We start from the raw sequence: 22,154 nt of genomic DNA on the forward strand, positions 1-22,154 counted from the left end.
TCAGCAGGACCTGTGAGGGTCGACTTGCATTTGAGTTGTGGTACAGACATTTTGCTGAGTTGCACTTCCAGTATTCAAACCCAAGTGAAATCTATCTCTCCAGAGCACACAAAAATATTTTTTATATATATTTGTGAAAAAGGACTGAGAATGCTGTGGGGTCTTTCCTAACATAACCACTAACTATCACTTTGGTAAAGCACTGAATTAGTACTGTCTGCTTAATACGACAGGGTTTTCCACCATGTAACAAGGTAATCTGACTGAAGTGAACAGGAAGGCAGGATTATAGATTCAGCAACAATGAGATGACAGTTGCAGTATATTCATGTTCATGAAGCAAAGCATACTATACATACACATTTATACTTGAAATTATCACAGTTTTACTATTTGAATGGGAGTGTGTGATTTTAAAACCATACCTGGAACAGATTTTCACAATCTTCTTCCACCAATCCAATTCCCTACTTTTTCCACTGAAATTAAGCCAAGCATTTTGAGATCTAATTCCCACAGGCCTCTACCTAAATATCAAAGATTAGAACAAAGTGAGAAGCTGAGGGAAGCTGGACCAGACATCCAGATATTTAACAAAAAAAAAAGAATAAGCCTATTTTTTATTCCTTGGTTTATTCCTTACCACATGCGAGGTATCGTCAGTAACCTCCTGCCTGGCCCCTCTCCCTTCTCTATTCTAAATGGATTTTCCAGAGAATCATTGGGGGGTGCAAAACTTGCAACGTTTTAGACCTATACTAATTTAAAGGTATCAGCAGAAAAGCTATGGAAGATGAAAACCATCTGCTACATAAGCTATGCACTAGGAAGGGAACTTGTTTGATCCCAGATTTATCACAACCAAGTAAGTTAGAGCCACCTCTCCAGTTCAGCATAAGCATGCAGTAAAGACATGCTACATAACCCAACTTAAACACAGACATGACATTAGTAGCTAATATCCCATAATCACAGATTTTTTCAGAAAGAAAATCAATGCATTTGCTTTAGAGTAAGGAGGTAAGAGTTTATGTATCAATTTTGTATACCTCACACCAGTAACACTTACTATGCCAGAAGTGCTGTCTTCCAAAAGCTTTCATGGCAGCATTCTTCAAGTAGCATCAGGTAAGCAAATGCTCTTTGCAGGTGGCAGTTTATGTAGAAAAGCCTTCAGAGCACTGGTCTTACTTACAAAAATGAGAAACCCTGCAAAAGAGTAGAAAACATCAGAAATGAAGTGTCTGAATTTGAACTCGATATAAATGCCGTGGTAAAACCACAGAATTCACATGGAAACACTCCCCTTTGCATGGAGGTGCTAGAAAGCAGTTTGAGTAAAAGGCATTTCTGCAGAAGAGCAGAGTTTGGAAATGTGATCATGAAAAGATAAGCATTTCAAAACAGATTCAGGATTGTCCATCCCATAGTCCAACACTTTTGGCTAAAAAGTAGAGGTCCAGGAAAAATAAAAAAAATACATATGGTTTGCCACAATATCTCTCAAGCCTTGAGCAACATGCAGCTTGGAAACGTTAACAGCAGCAGATGAGGGATGTTTGGAAGTGTGGATGAAGGGAATGATATTGTACGAAAGCAACATTATTCAAAAGCATAGTGAGGGGAAGGAAGAGGAAGAAAAGATCTTGCAGTTAGTTGGCAGATCTGTGGCATTTTTAGCTAAGGCCCAGAAAAGAAAGGAGTTTGGCAATGTAGCTCGGAGAAGGTCCATCTCATGTGCTCCTTGAAAAACAAGGAAAAGTTTGGAGTGAGGTGAGGGGTGCAGCGATGCAGCCCTGCTGCTCTGAGAGGTGCTGCTGGCAGGGTGAGCAGAGCTCTGCCATGGGCAGGGGTGCTGGGAAGCAGGACTCACCCTCCAGGTCACAGAGCTGCTGACAGAAAGCCCTGGGAGGAGAGCGGTGTCATCTGCTGCTGGTGCCCAGGGGCTGCCCAGGCAGATGGGGCACACCAGGCCCTGCTTCCCAGCCAGTGGTGAACAGCAGCAGGGGGCAGGGGGCTGGGAGACTGGGGGTCCCGGCAGGTTTGGGAAAGCCACTGGGTGCAGCCACGGGCAGCAGCACTCCACGGGTGCTTGAGGCCACAGCTGCATTGCTGCAAGCCAGCTCGGCAGCAGTGGGGACACAGGGGACAAAGAGGGCCTGATGCTGGCATGGCACAGAGCTGAGTACCGAAGCAGGGAAAAGGAGGAATAAAATCTAAAAATAAAAAATCAACAAAAAAGACAACAGAAAAATAATAAAAAAAATCCCTTCCCCCACGGCAGCTGCAGAGTGCGATGAAACCCCCTCATAGGCACAATCAGACCTGAGCATCTGGGCAAGGATGAGGTGGGTGCAAAGTGCAGGGGGAGGAAATGTGTCAGCTGCAGCATCTGAGAGTAGCAGAGCAAACTCAGACGGGAAATGAGCTTGCAAAGTGCACCCAACAAGATGATCGCGGGGATAAGTTGCTTCTATGGAAACTGGAGCCCGATGAACCAAAAAACAGTTCGATGGCAAAGTTTTAGCAGGAGCCGGCTCACGCCCGGTTTCAACTACATTCCCCACACCCTGAAGAAAAAAGAAGAGAGAAAAAGCTGCACAATGTGTTTCTTGTTATGGACAGAAGGAAAAAAAAAAAAAAAAAAAAGAAATGAGGACACAGGTTTTTTCCTGTATGGGCTACATCATATTAAGCTGTAAGTTTAGTTCTGGACAAACAATCTCTTGTTGCATCTCTGGGATGGAGGTTAATGAATTCCCACAGATGATGTTGGCCAAACAGTGGTCGGCTTGTGACTTGATTTCCAGCATCATGATGTGAGGGGATCAGTATAGAAAAGCACTTTGAAGGGAAGAGGCTGCCTACAGCAGGATTGTTTCTACAAGCTAATTGTACTGAGTGCAGCTGCACAAAGCTGGATCAACAGTAATAGAAGGCGGCGCAGACTTCCTGACGCCAGCCCCGCAGAGCTCCCACCAACAGCCTGGCAATTCCAGATTGTTTTCCAGACCTTATCTCTCCCCCAAGTTTCTTTTTTTTTTTTCTTTCGTCTTTTTTTTTTTTTTTTTTTTTTTAATTTTGTGACCGGAACAAAAGTAACAGGAAAATCCTTTGTGAAAGTAGAAAATGCTGTTACAGATCGGTGCCTTTCGCAGAAGTTGTAACTAAATATTTTGCATGCATTACTCTCTCCCTCCCGCTCAAAAAAAAAAAAAAAAAAATCCAACCCCTAAACTTCTAAAACTTATTTGAATGAACTGGAAATGTGAGGCAAACAAAAGGGATCGGGTAGTTAAAAGCAGCCGAGTTTAGCGAGATATTTTAGCTGGTACATTACAAACTCCCGTATCAAAACATATTTGGACAGCCCGCTTGGAGAGGTTGATTGGTGTCAATGACTTGGAAATGGGCCAGCTTTAACAGATTTTAATTTTTTTAAAGTCTGGTTAGCTGGCTTAAATAGGCGGCAATTAAAACCATTTACATTATTTATAGGTGTTTTTGATAAATTTAATTCGAGACACGGCACCGGGCACGCGTAGGACCTCGCCAGTCCCTGCCGGGATGGGGCACAGCCAGGACCCCCGGCCGAGGGGACTCTGGGTGACCCAGGGGCTGCTCTTAGCAGACGCCAAAGAGCGAAAGCACGGGCAGCCTTGATAAAAAGAGTGACTTTTCCTCATAGATTTTTTTTGGGGGGGCGGGCATGACACACACTCCCCCCTCTCGCCACCGCACCCGTGGCAGCCCTGCGCGCTCATTCCCGCCCAGGTCGCGGCTGCCCAGCCGCGCGGGGCAGCCTGGGGCAGGGTGATGGTGGGGTGGCGAGTGGCGCCGGGATCTCTCCCGCGGACGCGCCCTCCCGAGCGGTCGCGTTTTTCCCTATTTTACTGTTTTTTCTCTGCTTTCTGCGGGAGCCCCCCCCTCACATCCCTTCTCCCGTCCCGTCCCGTTCCCCCCCCTCCGCGGCATTGCGGGGCGTCCGGCGGCGGCCCCCGCTGCAGGTGCGCCCGGGAGGGGGAAGCGAGGCTGGGCCGCCGCCTGCCGCCGCCGCCGCGGGCGCAGCCCCGGTCGCCATGGCAGCCGCCTGAGCGGCGCCGCCGGGCCCGGGCGGCGCGGGCGGGGGGGGCGGCGGCGAGGGGCTGATGTCACGGGGCTGGCGCCGCGCAGTCCGGGCCGGCCCCGGGCGCGGGGCGGGGCGCGGCGCCCGGGGCGCGGGAGGGAGCGGGGAGGGGGGGGGCGCGGCCCCGGGGGGTGGCCGGGCACCCGCTGGCGCTGCGGAGCACCTCAGCACAGCCGCGGGCTGGCGCCGGCGGCCTCCCACGGCGGGGCGGCAAAGCGGAGCCCCGGCGTTTGTGCCTCTGGGGTGGGGGGACGCGGAGGAGAAAGCGGCGCTTTGTGCGCGGTGACGGTTTCCTACCAGATGTTTGCAGCAGCGTTTCGGGGTTGGGAACCGGCTGTTAAAAATCCCGGCTGAACAGAGGCGGACGCGGCTCCCCGAGGCACCCGTTGCCCCACAGAGGGCCCGGGACGTGCCCGCAGGTCCGGGGGAAAAGCCCCCGAGAAGCACCTCGCAGCCCCTCCGATTTCGGAGTTTCCCCCCCCGAGCAGCCCACCCGCCTCCCCGCCGGGGCACGGGCAGCGGCGGCCGCCCGTGTGACATGTGTCGGAGGCCAGGGAGCTTTCCGAGCGGCTGAACCGCTGCCAAAGCTCTCGGGGGTTAACCAAGAGCAGAATTGAGAGAATTAAACGCTACGGAGGCACTCGAGGCGCTTGCCTGGGGGAAGCGGAGCTTGGCTAATCGCAGGTTCCGCGTTTCGTGCGAAAAGCGCACGGCAATCACTCAGTGACACAGAAACAGCCAGGTTAGCCTCACCGCTCAAGTTCGCAGCGTTGTAAAAAGCGTGCAAAGCCCTTAGTTATGGAAAACCGAAACCGCTTGCAGAGGGTTCACTGCAAAGCCCGTGCGGGCGTTACTGTAACATTGCTTCGCTGTCCAAGAACGACAAACAGTGATGGGAGCAGCATGATCAGATTTGTTTACGTTGGCTATTATTATACCAAAAATAGCGTCAAGATTTCTTCCACCGGTGCATTCATGAGACGGAAACGAGCACTGTGGAAGACCAAGACCTGTGGCCACAGATCATGTACCAGATATGCCTGAAATGGAGCTTTTAGTCATGTAAGGGATTGAAGTTTCTCTAAGTGGTTATTTTAATGGAGTCGTTAATTGGCAGGGTGGTTTTTATTGTGATTTAGTCTCTAGCTGCACTTTTAACAATGTATTTTAGTTTTCCTATCAGACTGAATATCGAGGTTCGCTTTCACCCTTGGCGTTTCAAAACGAGTGAGATGTGTTCCTGCCGGCCTCAGCACCGCCTACAGCCCACCCCCCGGGAAAAGCCCTGGGGCAAACACCCAGCTGTGACTGTCACCAAAATGTCCTGCCTGAATATTGTCAACCACTAGCTCAGGAATGCCACGTTAATTGGGAAAAAAATATTGATCCAGCTCTCAGCAGCTTTGTCTCCCAGTGTCCACGATGTTCCTCCCCCACAGACCCAACTCCCTCACCGCAGCTATGCAGCAACACCGCAGATAAATCCAGTATTTGTCTGCTTTTAATAGTTACAATTGACAGCACAATCCTCACTGATTTTATGGATGTATACCGTCACATTTTTCATTGCAAAATACCAACGTCCTGTAAGCAGTGGAGCGATTATTACAGAATTTCTCCGTTTTCTGTACATTTTCACTTTTATTAATCATACGTATTAATACGTCTATGCTTTTCTAAGCTGAACTTTCTTGGGGTAGTATATGAAAAGACGGGCTGAACCTATGTCGGGATATTATACAGCCGTTAGTATAAGCAAAATATAAAAAAATACAATGAAGCCAAACAAAAAAATATATAAAAATTAAGGCATTTCTTCAGCTAAACAGTAAAACCTCAAGTTTCTCTCATGGAATGTTTCTGGAAGATGTTTTATTGGCTGCAACAAAAAGCTGCAAAAAGTGCAGCGTGTATTAAGTATCTGCATTTGTCACCAGAAACATCTACACGTAATTAATGACATTACCGTGCCACAAGCAGACAGGGTGAAGATGAGCGGCCTTTCAAGGGTAACACATGTAAATGCACTTCCAATATGCACATTTGTTTAATGATCTCCAATTAATAGCAACAGAAGTGGCCCTTCTTCAGGAACCAGGGACCCAACACTGTCGCCTGATTCAAGGCTCTCGCTGTCCCGACCCCATAAGGGCAGACACCTGCCAGTAACCTTGGTTTATCTTTATTCTCGATGGTTACATCTGCAGCACACACCTCTGGGATGCTGACCCCACCGCCCCCCGTTTTAGACCCCTAGACGCACGGGCCGCTTGACACCCGCCATTCACAATGACTCTGGGGACAGCTCAGGCTCCACCACCGCCTCCCTGCCACCTTCTCTGCTTATCCCACAATCGTCGCCCCTCTCTCTCCCCCTGCCCGTCCTCTCACGACCGCTGCCGGGCGGTCGCCCCAACTTCACTGGTGGCCGTGGCAGCCACGGCTGTCCGTCCGGGGACAAGGCAGGAGGGGACGCACAACACCCCAGACAACACCGTGCAGGGGCGGGAACAGGCGAAGAGCCCCGCTACTGCTGCAGCTGCAGCAGCGATCCCATCCCTGCGCCACATCCCGCGCTCCCGGTCCCTTTGTGCCGGGCCGGACGCCAGCGGCCCAGCGGCGCAGTATTTACTCCCTCAGCTGTGCGGCGGGGCCACGCCCCGTCCCGCGATTGGCTCTGCAGGCGGAAGCCCCCGCGCGGCCCGCCCAGCAGTGAGGGCGCCCCGGGGTGATGGACGTGCCGGCGGCAGCCAATGGCGGCGAGCGCGGGCCGGGCTCGGCCACGGCACTATAAGAGGAGGCCGCGCAGCTCCGCGCCTCAGAGCGAGGTTTGGCAGTGCCCGGAGCCGGAGGGGAGTGCGAGCGAACCCCAGCCTTCCCCGCCGAACCGCTGTTACTTCGTCTGTCTGCTGAAACCGGTCTTCAAACCCACCCTACAATATGAAAGCTTTCAGCCCGGTGAGGTCTGTGAGGAAAAACGGTCTCTCGGACCACAACCTGGGCATCTCGCGGAGCAAAACCCCCGTGGATGACCCCATGAGCCTTCTCTATAACATGAACGATTGCTACTCCAAGCTGAAAGAGCTGGTGCCAAGTATCCCGCAGAACAAGAAAGTGAGCAAGATGGAAATCCTCCAGCATGTCATCGACTACATCCTGGACCTGCAGATAGCCTTGGACTCCCACCCCAGCATCGTCAGCCTCCACCACCAGAGACCCGGGCAAAATTCTTCCTCCAGAACTCCTCTGACCACCCTAAACACAGACATCAGCATCCTCTCCTTACAGGTAAATGCCACCTTCTTACTCATCCCGTTCTTTCCCCTGACCTAGATAGAGGTGGGTGCTGAAGGCTCTGTTAGAAGCATTCTGAAGGCAGAATGTGGGGGATGAGACGGGGTGGCTGTCCCGGGGGCTGCGGGCAGACGTGTCGCGGTAAGCCCCATAGTGATCTAGGACAGTTTTCTCCTACCCTGACCCTTGTGTCGTTTTCTTCTCGCAGGCGTCCGAGTTCCCTTCGGAGCTCCTGTCAACCGACAGCAAAGCACTTTGTGGCTGAATCACACGGTGAGTGGGGTGGATGTTATTTTTAATTTTCAGGTAAAAAGAGTAATTCTAGAGAATGGGGAGGTATGATCGTGACTTCCGAAGACGGGTCATAAAATTCGCTTAAAAGTAGATTGGGAGATGCCTTAATAATTACTAAGAAATAGGACTAGTAAGTGAGCCTTACAGCCCAAAGTATTTATTTTGTTGCTAAGGTTCATTAAGCACCACAAGCTGCTGTGATACTGCTCGCTGGTTAATGCAAATTCTCTCGTTATCTGTTCTTGGAGTGTTTAACTTCCTGGGCCAAAGTGACTGATTAAGTTGGGGAATCTTGGCAGGATTCCTTAGAAGTCTGTGATGTGGGATTGTCTGAGCTATCAGTTAAATAAGTGACTGCTTTTAATCAAGTAATTGGTGTAAGAGGCAGACTGGCGCCTCTTAGCATTGCGTTTACAGAGATCTAAATAGAGATTGGACTGAGAATTGTCTTTCTACCCTTTCCCTTGAGTGTATGTTATTTTCATGTTCAAGTTCTGCTCTTGAGAAGCGGGTGTGTGAGCGTGTATGTGTTGCATCTGGACGCCAGGGTTTGCCCAATCTCTGAGTGTTTGGTTAAATGTTCAAACTGTGGCTTCCTCTCTGGCGCCAGTCTGTCCGGATCTCTGCCCTGTTAGCATTCTCCTAAATACGCCTCTTTTCAATCTCTTGCAGGTGTTCCACTGATCAGGTTTTTTTTTCTTTGCACAAGAAAACGTCTACAGGATGATTTTTTTTTCCTTTTCTTTTTTTCTTTCTTTTTTTTTTTTTTCTTTTTTTTTTTTTAATTTTTTTTTAGGAGCTGAACTTATTTTTCAGCTGTATCTGGAGGGGAAAATCCACATCTTAACTAAAAGGACCTTTAAAAAATAATAAAAAATCAAGATCTTTATCCCCACCCCGTTCTTCAACTTGGACTGAACCTAGTTATTTATGAAGAGACTCTTTAAATACCCTTTCCCTAGTTGGAAGGCTTCCTTTATATACTATTCCCAACGTGGGGAGCGAAACAAAATCTCGCAAGGAGTTGCCCGTTTTAAAGCAGACTTTGCCTTTTTTTTCCAAAGGTGGAGCGTGAGTACCAGAAGGATCCAGTGTTCAGCTTTTTAGGAAAGTCTTGTGGTCAAAAATTACCTTTTTGACACAAACCTAGGACTGAATGCTGTGTATATATTTATATATAAATATATATATATATATGAGTGAAACTTTGTGAACTCTTTAATTAGAGTTTTCTTGTATAGTGGCAGAAATTCACATTTCTGCAAAAAGTGTAATGATGTACTTAATCATGCTAAACTTTTTATAAAAGTTTAGTTGTAAACTTAACCCTTTTTATACAAAATAAATCAAGTGTGTTTATTGAACAGATTGCTTGCTTTATTCTTTGGGGACCAACTGTTTGGTTTTGATTTGTGTTTGTTTTATTATCTTTTTAAATTCTTATTCTGTTATGACTTAACCAAGTAAATACTCAAATATGTAGAAAATATAAAGAATAAAACTACATGAAGTGAATAATTCTTGTAACTTGGAAAATCTTATTTCAGCGTGTATATTTCAAACTTGTAAATGATTTGACTGGTAACAGTGTGAAAGAACTAGAAAAGTTACTTATTACATACAGAGGGGATGCTATTGACAGTGTTTGGAAACCGACAACAAAAGCAGTAATTCTGAGACAGTCCCGTGGAATGTTGCTTTCCCCTCTTCCCCCTGTGCTTACCTCTAGGAATGATTCAGTGTTCAGTCTTAAGGGTCCAGATCTGTTAATTTCTGGTCAGAATAAACACCCGGAATTCAGGGTTGTGGGTAGGTTATTAGTCCCTCAGCATCTCTCTTAAAAGGCTTTGAATGTGAGAGCTGGTGATGTTAACATAGGATCTAGAATGATGAAGTGACTGCTGCCTTCCTGCACTGGAATTTTAATGCTTCCATGCAGTGTTCCAGTGAAACAGGGTTCCTAATCAGTTGCAGCAGCTTCCCCGTATGACTTAAGATACTGAGAATCAAGTTAAATTGCTGTTGTGTTACTGATTAAACTTTGGCTGCTCCTGAAGGGAAGGGACTCTTAAGTTTGAAATAAAGTCAAAATTTCTGAGTGCCAGAAATGGTTTATTCTTTCTCTCTTGCCCTCAAAAGCCATGCACTGTCCCTTACTTATGGGACACTGAATCCACTGAAGCATTGTTAGATCGTTTCATGGTCATGAGACAGTGGATGCAGGAACTGTGCCACATGGGATGACACTCACTATAAGCTTTTTCTGATAGAAAATAAATTCTCTGTACAAATTCAGAGTAATGAAGCTTCTCTGATGCTCCGGGTGAGTCCAGCCCTGGGGCACGCAGCTCTGCTTGGGGCCTGAGGGAGCGCGTTCAGGGGTTTTGTGCTCTGGGGACTCCGCGGAGTGAAAGGAGCCTCACCTGGAGCCAGTAACACTTTCACCAGCAAACAGGTGGGTGGGTGGTGCTGTGGGGCGGCAGCAGCTGCCTTTCCTTGCCCTTGACACCAAAGCCATTCATGTAGGCTGGGAGAATGCCAGCTCTGATCTCTTAATACAGAAGCTGCTCTGCCCGAGCAGAAGCGCACCCTCTCAGAGGATCAATGCAATCAGAAGACAAGAAGGGTTAGCAAAAGCTGGGACGGGGGAGGGGGACACAGGACAGGGCTGATCTGCTGCTCACCATGCTCCCCAAGCCACCAGCTTAAGGGAATCTCTCAGCGCAGCACAGGCGGGCTCTGCCTCCTGTGGCCGAGCTTCGCTACTGTCTCAACACCCCGGAGTGCGGGGTTGGTTCCAACTTAGTGCAACGAAGGCTTTACCCTGACGGCCCAGTGGTAAAATATTTCATTGCTGTGCATCAGCAGTCTTCAGTCCCTAAAATACTTGTTTTCGTGTATATATTGCCTAAAATCTGAACAGTAGCAGATTCGGGGTCTTTCATCACAGTAGTAAGAGCTATGCCCGTCCAAACCAGTAACAATCTAACTGCCACTCATTTTCTTCCTCGAAACAAATGTTTCACCTTACTCATTTTAGGGTGAGACCACCGTAAGTGTTACTTAAAGCCACAGTTCAGGTTGTGAGGTTAAAGAGTTGCAACAGCTAGATCACTCTAATTATTTCGAGATAAACCCCTTCAGAAAATAAGGCATTTGTGCTTTGATATTTTTAAGCTACAGGATGATTAACACACTTTCAGAATGAAACCAATTTCCTTATCACGCGTAGCCAAAAGAGAAATTCACAATTTACAAGGCGTGGGGAGCTGAGCAGGAAAACAAACAAACAAACATGTTTTTGAAAATGTAAATTAAGAGAGGAAAAAATGTTTCCTCTCTCAGGATTAACTAATTCATCATCTCAACAATGCATTCCTATGATCAGAACTAGGGGCTTAAGATAGGCACTCTCCTAGATACTCTTTCATTTTGTTCTTAAGGTTTTGTTCAAACAGCCAGGTCAGAGCTGAGTTCCTAAAGCCCTAACATTAATGCTTTAAGTTTCCCTGATGACATGGGATTTCTTTATTCTGTATCATTGCCATTGTCTCTCCAGAATACGTTGGAAAAATCTATGAAATTTTCACCACTTTCCCTGGCCCGTGTACTCTGAACACAGCAGTTCCATTAACCAACCAGCTGAACAGAGACGACCCATACCCAGCTATGCTCACTGCAGGGCATTGAGCCTTTAAATGTCTCTTCCAGCCCAATGCATTCTATGGTTCCACGTGATAGCAAAATAGTATTCACAACAGTCATGTTTAAGCACTGTAAAATCTACGAGTAGGACATGCATGAAAGTTACACCTGTAGCCACTACCCCATGGGGAAGGAAAAAAAAAAAAGGGGGGGAGGGGGCATCCAACAAGAGACTGAAGAGGATTCTGCCCCCTGGAAGAGAGATTTCCAAACATGGCTTTGCTTGTGTATTGCCTGAAACAACAGATGGAACAGCCCAACGTGCACTGAAATGTCTCGTTTGGATTTTTCAGGGAAGGTCCTTGAATTGTAAAGCATATAAGGCACTGCTGGTGACAGGTACTGGTGACAGGAACTGCTGGTTCAGGCATCATCCCGCCTCACACACACGGGGGGCAGGAGGCTCTCCAGTCTTTCCCCAGGTAAGGGAAGCACAGAGTCTGGGTTTTGTTTACCCTCTCCTGGGAAAGCAGCATTGCGCCAGTTGCAGCGAAACACACACATAAACCCCTTCAAAAACCAGTGCCAGGATCTGACAGGTACCAATACCACCGGGAGCGCGGAGCCCGGGCGCAACCCCCGCGCCGCGCTCAGCCGGGGCCCCGCCCGCCCCTTCCCTTCTCCTTCCCGCCGGGCCCGCGGGGCGGCTGCGTGGGGCGGCAGCGCCACCCTCCGGCCCGCCCGGGGAACGCAGCCCCGGCCCGGGGAGCGCGGCGCAGGGGCCTGCCGGGGGGTGCTTGAAATCAGGATTCATCATTGCTCACCTCAGAAACGCTGTTTTAGCTGATTCACCTCCGCTAGCTGGGAATTTCATTCCGAGGAATCAGAGAATCATCCGGGTTGGAAGGGGCCTTAAAGATCACCAAGTTCCAGCCCCCCGGCGCGGGCAGGGACACCTCCCCTACACCAGGGTGCTCAAAACTCCATCCTACCTGGCCCTGAACACCTCCAGGAAGGGGAGCATCCACAGCTTCTCTGGACAGCCTGTGGCAGTGTCTCACAGTAATGCATTTCTTCCCAATTATCTAAAAATCTGAAGAAAAACGTGCGTTAAGATGATAAATACATTACTTGTACTATAATGGAAAGAGTACCATTTGATTAGCACTTGTTTGTTTTTCACTCCAGAGAGCAGTGAAAAATGCCATAATCTCCTATCTGTTAAGTTCTTCTATACAAGTCTGCAGTGTGCATCAATTCATGTAATGTGGAAATTTATAAAACTATTTAATAAAGGGAATTATTGTACTTCTGAGTAAACCTCTCTCCTTGTTCACCACTGTCCTTGTTTACTTACATGCAACAAAAATTGATTTACAATGCTTTTTCTGGAAGCTTTAAGGAAGAGGGATAACAGAATGCAACTGGTGCACGACAAAAGATTGAATAAACTACATAAATACTGCCATTGAATTTTGTTCAGAAAAAAAAGTTCCCAAATGTACTGTTTAAAGCTACTGTTTGGCAAAAATATCATTTTCTGCTTCTACATATAAATTAAAATGTTTGATCTTTGAAATCCATTTTGGTTTATCCACATTACTATTTTTCTCTCTTTCTCTCTTAGATCGACAGCAATCTAAGTAGTAACTCCAAAGTGCAAGAGCCAAATGCAAACACTGTTTCAATAAAACAAAGCTTATATTGCATAGTGATAGTCACTGATAGTGTGAGCCACTTGCTAAAGCAAATACAATGAGAAAACAAATGCAATTCCTTTCAGAATCAGACATAGTAACTGAGAGGAATTCATATTTCAGTTGGTTACTTGCCTTGAAAAAACAGTAAAAATGAGAGGACACAGGGCAAAGACCATACATGCAGCCAATCTGAGAAAAAATCATTTCCCAGAAAGGGCTACAGAGGACTTACTGCTGCTAAGTGCCCCTGAAGACAGCCCTTTGCTTTCTGTCTGTCCTCACAAGAATGTCATGAATGAATAGATAATACAACATTATGAAGTTACAGGACCTACCCAGATTTGAAACAAACTAAATACATTACTTTCCAAATCGTTAGAATTTCCAGTAAAGATCGCCACAAATTACACCATGTCTGTGGCAAACAGTTTTATGACTAGATCAGGTATTTCTAATTAAAACTAAGAGCTTGAGCCAGCTCTTAAGTTTTATTACTGATGGCAGAACTTCAAAAGCTCACACAAAGCTCTTTTAAAATTTCATTTATTTCATTTTTAAACGGAACTGGACCGTAAATCTGCTGAATTTGTCTTTCATTTGGAAGAGAACAAATTATTTTGGTACTTACCATCTTGCATTTAAGGTCCAGCAGTATTGCCTGACTGAAGCCCACCTCATGCAGTCCTCTTGCTGACAGCTGCAGTAGCCTTGGGAAGAGAGTGAGACCAGCATTAGGTGATAGTTCCAACATCTACTCTCAGCATCTTGTGTTCTCAGAGAGCAGCCTTCCTGGTATTTTTGGAATGTGAATTCTTTTTCTTGTATTATTCGTCAATACAGAATTGAATATTCTACCGGAGTTATACCTCTTTTTTTTTTTTTTTTTTTTTTTTCTTGTCCTGAGAAAAGGAATATTGCCCTGAAGGGGGAGAGAACAACAGGAAGAAAAGGGGAGGACAGAGATAATGTAAGACTAAGTGTCTCCTCCATATTAGCCCCATCAAGGTCAAAGCAGCCTCTCTCTCCTTAAAAAAGCAAGTTTCCAGTCTTGTGCAAGTTTCTTTCACCTGGCACAGAGAACCCAGTCTCCTGCCCAGACTGACCATCTCACTCAAGCAAAAAGTTTCACAGAATCACAGAATGTTTTAGGTTGGAAGAGACCTCCAAGGTCATCCAGTCCAACCTGTGACCAACACCATAACCTAACTACTAAACCATGTCCCTAAGGACCATGTCCAAACACCTTTAAATGCCTCCAGGGATGTTGACTCCATCACTGCCCTGGTCAGGCCAGTCCAATGCCTGACAACCCTCTCAGTGAAAAATGTTTCCTAACACCCAGCCTAAACCTCCCCTGGCACAGCTTCCATCCATTCCCTCTGGCCCTATCACAGTTCATTAGGGAGCAGAGGGTTTTTCCTTCCTTGCTCTGATCTCCCCTGAGGCAGGTGAAGAGAGTCCTAAGTTTTGAGCTGGTTTAGCTCTGTCCAGTACCAGCACCCCAGGGAAATGCAACATACTGGACAACCTCTGAAAGTGTCCAGTAGCTGTATTTTTTCTAAACCTTATGCTCATCCACAAGCACTATGTGACCTCTTAGAAATCTGTGTAGTAGCACCTGCAGAGAAGAAATGTGGTTACAATCCACTGGAAACCAGTGTAGAGAGCTGAGGATACAGGAGAGCTGATGCCAAGATTTCTGCCATGTTTGGAGCAGTAGCTTAACATGAGTGGACACCAAAAGAGGCAAAAACTCATACAGCATCAGAAATGGGAGAAAATTTTACTCATGGACATTGTTATTGAGAAGGTCAACTGAAAGAGATGTAGAAGATGACAGAAAATACCTACCTTCCATTTCTTAAAGATAGGAGAGATCTCCCAGCGCAAGAATATGAAAAACAAAACCAAACCAAAACAAAACCCAAACAAAAAATAAAGAATGTGAATATGTAAATATTATTTTAAGTTCAGATGCAGCATCAATATGAGTTAATATACAGGAATAAAGTGATGGGAAGGCTATTTCAGAAAAACTGGTTAAGCTACATCTCACAACTTCTTGGAAAAGTATCTCACACTTGTGCTTTTGTGTTTCTGCTTGTAAGTATACGAAAAACTGTCCTGCTGGTAGGGGTCTGCTTTTTGTGTAAAGCACATTAAGTAAGCCTCCCATTAGTACTTTCCAAAAGATATATTAGGAGGGTGAGTAAATAACATTCCAAATTTATGAATTAAGTCTAGCCCTTGTTAAAAAGCTGGTTTACAGCACAGTTATTTCCACCCAACAGATCTTAGGTAAGGTGCTACAAATGTGGGCTCATGCTGTTTACTAATCCTTACTGATTCCCATTTTGCTCAGATTATTCCATCATTGCTCTTACCACACAAAAAAAAGTTGGAAGTGTTGGTTGGACCTGCAAGTTTTAAAACTTCACAGTACCCATAAAATTAAATTTCTAAATCCCACTGTAAATCTGTAACTGTAATTTATATCAAACTGTAAATTAGTTTGATACACACACCTACCTAAGCATCTTTCCATCCTTCCAATCTAAATGCAGTTAAGGAAAAAAGACATTATTAGAGGGGGAAACCACTTAATTGTCTATACATTTGAAGCTTTGTAATAAATATATACATATAAAACCTGTGCATGTTACATACATACCACATCCAACACGCAATTAGCATTTTATTGACAGAATGACAAAAATTCTCTATCTGAAATCTGAAACAGAATTTCACTAATATTGAATAGTATGAGGCTTTTGGCAGCTTTGAGAACTTACCATTATTTTTATTACTAATTTGGGGAGCTCTGAGGTTGGCAATATTGTCCAAAAAAAGATAAAAGGTGGATGAACAGGATTTGCCAGGGAAGCACTTATGGAGAGATATCCAAAAGTAGAAACATTTATCTGGACTATGACAGACTTGGAGGAAAGCAGATTTGTGAGTTATGAGCCTAAAAATAATTGAAATTTTGCGAATGGAAAATGAAACTGAGAAGCCAGGCATCAGAGGGAGAAAATGAAGCAGGTACTTTAGGATTTATTGAAGTTCCACTGGAAAATGTAAAGTGGCAACAACCTGCCACAAATTAACTGTAATGTGACAAAGTGGGAGAATGAGACAAGAGGGATACACACAAAATAAAGAATGAGTGAGACTGTATTCCCACCCCTGCATGCATACTCCCAAAGAACATCACCAAGATTCTGCCAGGTGAAGGAAAGAAAAACAGGTTTTATGCAAAGAATCATAGAAAATGAAAAAGTGGAAAATACAATGAGTGAGACAAAGAAGAACTCCAGGTAAGAAAAAGAACAGAATACAGTATTTTTACAATGTAAAAAGTGAGTACAGTCACAAATTCTACATGAAAAAAATCAGACATATTAGAAAAAAGATATGGAAAACTTACTTGTTCTATGAACTAAGGAAAGGCATGGAGAGATTTATCCTCCAGCCTCACTGAAGAGCTTTAAGAAAGGGCTAAAAGATACTTTTAATTCCATGATGGCTACAAATACCAAATGCTAGTTCTACCTGGCCTTAAACCTCAATCAGAGAGTGGTTTTCTTTTCCCTCCATTTTCTAGATTATTCACAGTGCATTACTAAATTCACACTGCACCGAAATTAACATTTCTTTAAGGAAAAATAATTACCTGTAAAAATATTTCTTAGTAACTTCCTTTTACAGGCTCATTTGCTAGGAAAACGATGAATGAATCATCTTCATTAATTCAATTCCTGTGCAGAATCCTGTAGCAACAAAATAGTATCACAGAAAGTATGTAAGTCACTTAGAACAGGAAGAGTAAAAAATAGGTCAACTTTGACAACTTTTTTTTTTTAGATTCCATACTCAGGTTCATTGAATAGTGTAATTTCTGATTAAATTCTATGTTTTTATAACACATGACCTCACATATGATTTCAGGGGTTACCAGTAAATATGTAAATAAATAAGCAATCAAGAATTTTTTAAAATATTGTTCACATAGGAAATAAAACATAGCTTATATTTCCCATTCAGATATATATGCAGCAAAAGACTAAAAGGACTACTATTAAATTAAAAAGATAATAAACATGACGAACAGAGTTTGGTAAAATTGACACTAAAACCAAGAGTTCTGCGATCTAAATTTCTCCATCAATTTCTGCCAATTTCATTCATTCATTTAATTTAATGTTTATTTCATTCATTTCAAAAATTTCATTTGCCAATGCAAGTCGTTCACCAAGATACAACAGGTCCTTTTGCTCTACAGCTTTCAGGTTTAGAATGGAAAACACACCTTTGGGAAGGCATCAATTCCTGCAGCAATGCAAAGGTTAGAGAAGGAGTGGATATGAAGATGCAGCATTTTTCCAAACCTGAAAAAGGATACATCTGTAGCACAACAGGGAAACAGGCCTGAAATATGTGAAGATGAGCCAGGGAAGTTTTCATCCTGTTAGGCTGGGTGCAGAGACCAGAGAAGATTGTCCAGTACGGACTCCAGTGTAAGAGACAGCCAGAGGAAACACACCAAGGCTGTGCTGAGATCCAAGTCTTTGCAGCCTGATTGCTCTTGGTGCTTCAGAGAGCTGGTTCAGTCACAGAGACCTCTGTGTGACCTTCCTACCACCAGCAGACTGGGGTATAGAACTACAGAAAAGGAAAAGTCAGAGGGCTTCAGTGGCTCTATACCTCAAACCATTACTTCACATAATCCATCACTGGATATCTGTCCTTATGTTTGAGGCACCATAAAAATGAACTGCAGAACCTAAAGGTAAATGTATGGTAACTGTGTGGCAATACAGAAAAAGGTTACAAAAAAGAACACCTGCAAATAGATCTTCAGCTAGAAACACCTCTTTTAAGTAATCATGTATTTCAACAGGCATTTATAGACAGTCTTCGATTTCCCAGAGAAGGAAAAAAGCCCTCTGTAAATGTAATCAATTTCAAGTTTAAGAAGTACTAGTTTACTATCTCTTAGTCTCTGAACTATTGCTGAAATATACTTTTAGTTTTTTCATCACCAGATGGCTTCCACACATTTCTTCAGCACTTAATTACAAGTCAGGCTGGTGAAAGATTTAAGGTGCCCATGAAAACACTTAAAAGCTACAAACACTTCTTACCTTTTCCTTCAAAGTTCTGGTGTTTAAGCAGCTCTAACAAGTGATTTATCAGCTGTTGAAAATTATATCTGTATCTGTATAGACAGCACTGATTCTTTCACAATAGGCTAAAGAATGGTCCTTGTCCTGCTGCATGTGTTAATGTGGATTCAAGCCTTAGCTTTGCTTATGTTACTCAGTAAAAAAGAGCCAAGGAGAAAGCATAAGCACTGAGCAGTCACTCATCTCAGTGTAAGGAAAAAGCCATTTTTTGTGCCTGAATGTAGATCAGGTAGTATGATATTAGGAAGATTGTACTTTGCTTAAAAAAGCACTTTAGATACACATTCTTTGTTCCTTTTTACCATCCTGTAATAATATAAATATGATTTAAATGTAGCAGCTCCTTGAGGAATTGAACAACAAAATGTAAACTGAAGAGACAATTAAAACAAGAGCCTGAATGACAGTGTGTCAAAGGAGAGACTAGGCACTGAAGTTCAGAATTCCTTAAGTTAAAAAGCCATTTTTTTACTTGGATTCTCTCAAGATGCATACTTTTAAATATCAATGTTAATAACGTTGCAAAATGAAAGCAAAAACCCAACAATGTGGTGAAGGGTTCAGAGGGAAAGCCATATGAGGAGTGGCTGAAAGCACTTGGTCTGTTCAGCCTGGAGGAGACTGAGGAGAGATCTCATCACAACTTACTGCTTCCTCCCTAGGGAAGGAGGAGGAGGAGCTGACCTCTTCTCTCTGATGACTGACAATAGGACCAAGGGAATGGTAGGAAGATGTCCTGGGGGAAGTTTAGGTTAGATATAGGGAAAAAGTTTCTCATTCAGGTGGCTGAGAAGTGGAACCAGCTCTCCAGGGAAGTAGTTAGGGCACCAAGCCTGCCTGAGATTAAGCAGCATTTGGATGATGCTCTCAAGCACATGGTGTGATTGCTGGGGTGCCCTCCCTACACAGGGACAGGAGTTGGACTTGATGATCCTAATGTGTCCCTTCCAACTCAGCAGATTCTATCATTCTATGAAATGCACCTAAATTACTATCTGGACAAAAAACTGTTGGTATGCTGAACAGGTCTAAGTGTTCAGAATCTCCTGTTTCTGAACTCAGAATTTTTCTTTAATAATTATTCATTTCTGAGGATTACACTATTCCCTGGCATAAGTTAGCTTTGTAAGATAAATGGAGATAATAAAAATCTATTCAAAGGTAAGCCCTGGGTGCTGTCCTTAAACAAGCCAGTTACGTGGAGCCAACTTAACTAGAATTATATTTCTCTTTCTGCCTGGTTTTCTTCAGAGAGCATTAATACAAAAGCCTTACCACAGTCAAACATTTATGCATTTTGATGTTTCTTAAAGAGTATTTTCAAATCCAAATAATTCTAAGACAACTGAATCAAATAAATTTCAGTTCTATATAGCATCAATTTGGAAGACTTTAATGACTACCTTCAGCAATTTTTAAATCAAATTTGTTTTCTTTAGCCATTATTTACTTTATTATGTGTTTTTCATTTACATTTAGATTGCACATGTTCTTGGGCATTAAAAATTTTTCAACCTTTGCACTATTCCATGGCATGTGTTCACTCCACGTCCTCTACTTACACTTGACATACAGGTGCTGTGTCATCCCAGTCCTGGCTCCAGTATAGAATACCCAAGTTCTCAGGAAGCCTTACCCTTCAGGATAAACTATAGATAGCTTCATTTCTCCATTTTTGAAACATCTCCATACATTACTCTCAGTGACCTGGAAAAGGGTGTCCAAGTCCTCATACTTAGACTCACAGATCAATCTTACAACTTTAGTGTTAACTCATAAACAGCTGAGTGACAGCATAGTTCTTGATGAGTGTCAGCTCAGAGTCTGTTGATTGTGCTCTAAGCAGAGAAGAGTGTAACACCCATATACAGTGGGGTTGCCAGAGTTCTGATGAAACATGTCACTATGACTGGGCAGGTTCTACTATAGACATGTCATACATCATCATCCTGTTAGCAAACTTTTCAGATAGCTTTGCTCAACTATTTACATGATCCTGACTTGAGCCTGTGAAGACAAAAGCACCCTCTCTTCATATCCTCGTCATGAAAGAATGGCATGGGTATGACAGGCTACATAAAAATTACATTCTCTACTTAAAGTAGAATGACTCGGGGAGAAGGGAAGCTGTGTGACTTCACAGGTGCTTCATCCAAAAAAGTGGAAGTGGCAAAGTGAGTCCCAAGTGTGGATTTGGCCTGCTCTCCTGAGCAATGTTAAAACTTGAAATTAAATGTGATCATGCATGGTAATTCTGTCTTGGAGCTCTAGTCCAGATCAGTTTGCCCCCCAGACAACTCCATTAAACCCAGAGAACCTTTGAGAATACTGAATGAACGTGTGACTGGTGCACCAAGATAACTTTGCAAAGTGGATGTGGACTGTTATCAGTTGTCTTCTGAACATGCCACCTCTGAGTGAGGAAAAGAAATGCCCAGCATGTGTTTCAGATTAAGTTTTGTGAAACTGATAAGCAGAATTTCCTCCTCTTTGGTCTGTGCATGTCTTTGAGAAGTGATGTGTTATGGTCTTGTGATGAAGATGCATAGCCTTGCATAAACTTTTTTGGAATAAAGTGTCTGAGTTTTAGTATCATAGGGATTTTTGAACTTGTAGATGCATGCTATGAGATTAACACAGTTTACAGCTAGACCTCAGAATAGGTTCTGAGATTATATAGAGAGACAAAAAAACCCTAAGGTTGTTCTTTCAGGTATTACACAAAGAAGCTGATCATAGTAGGTGGATGAGTGTCCAACTACTTCATCCAGTTTTTAACAGCCTGAAATGAATCCTAAGGAAAATAAAATCTGATAGGTGTCTTCTCTCCCTGCCCTCCCTTGAACTCCAAGAACTATTTAAGTACAGGTGATTTTTGCTGTCTACTGGCCTTCAAATTAAAAAATAACCCAACTTGAACAACCATGAAGTAGTTTATAGAACCTGAGCAGTCTGTTCTTAACATGTTTTTAGAAACCAGTCATTCATGCGAAGGAGTCCTGGTCTGTCTCACATGAGCTCTCATCACTGTCCATTCTTTGCTAAAAGACACCTAGTCCTAATAAATTTTTTTCTAAAAGTCCAAATATTTTCAAGTCTAAGAAGAAAACAAGAGTCTCCTTCCTATGCTGGAACATAAGTGACACTACTTTCCTGACAAAATTTTAAGTGCCTTCTTTTGCAAATCTAGGATGAACCACCTTTGTACTTTACTCTTAGAAGTGAAGTATTGGTACTGTAAATGCAGAAAAATGAGTTATATGGGTTCCAGTATTGCAAAAAACGTACCAGGTGCTTAAAGACATTACTGTAACAGAGGGGGCTGAAAGCTGATGTGAAGACTGAGACAAAAAAAGCTCAAAATATAATTATTGAACACTGTAGCCATGGACTACAAAAGTAAAGGCTCCAGTTCACATTCGCACATAAGAAGATGTGATGAAGCTGAGCTTGTCTATCATCAGATGGAAGAGAGGCAGAAGGTAGCACAGATGGTGAAAATAGAGGGAATTATTCATGGTTCCTTGTCACACCTTGAAAGGAGCTACTGAAAAGATGCTGAAAATCAAGACCAGAAGGCATCCAGGAACAACAAAACCTCTAAACCCTCCTTTATATTCCAAAGGTGTAAATACATCCTGAGGTTAAACAGGCTTATGGGTAGAGGATCTGTCGTTTATGGAATATGAAAACCAAGATTTTGTTTAGCATTTCAGATTAAAAATACTTGAATACTAAAGGCTGGCTCTTGTGTCTTTAAACAAATGTAGAACCTAATAAAACCTGGCATGCTAGATCAACACTCATGAACATGTCACATAACTTCAGAGCAAGAGCTAAAATGTCCTGTATGTTACATTATTTGCTGTGCCATTCAGCTCTGCAGCATCAAGCATAACTTACAGAAGC

General features: G+C 43.8%; 1 protein-coding gene across 1 annotated transcript; it reads left to right on the forward strand.

The window, feature by feature from the left end:
* Positions 1-6,946: 6,946 nt before the first annotated feature.
* On the forward strand, positions 6,947-9,078 carry ID2 (inhibitor of DNA binding 2). Its single transcript, XM_071741851.1, has 3 exons — positions 6,947-7,414; positions 7,629-7,693; positions 8,387-9,078. The coding sequence occupies exons 1-2, from the start codon at positions 7,067-7,069 to the stop codon at positions 7,683-7,685; spliced, it is 405 nt and encodes a 134-aa protein (XP_071597952.1). The 5' UTR covers positions 6,947-7,066; the 3' UTR covers positions 7,686-7,693; positions 8,387-9,078.
* The last annotated feature ends 13,076 nt before the right edge of the window (positions 9,079-22,154 follow it).

The sequence above is a fragment of the Heliangelus exortis genome, chromosome 3 (genome assembly GCF_036169615.1).
Source record: "Heliangelus exortis chromosome 3, bHelExo1.hap1, whole genome shotgun sequence".
Classification (NCBI taxonomy): Eukaryota; Metazoa; Chordata; class Aves; order Apodiformes; family Trochilidae; genus Heliangelus; species Heliangelus exortis.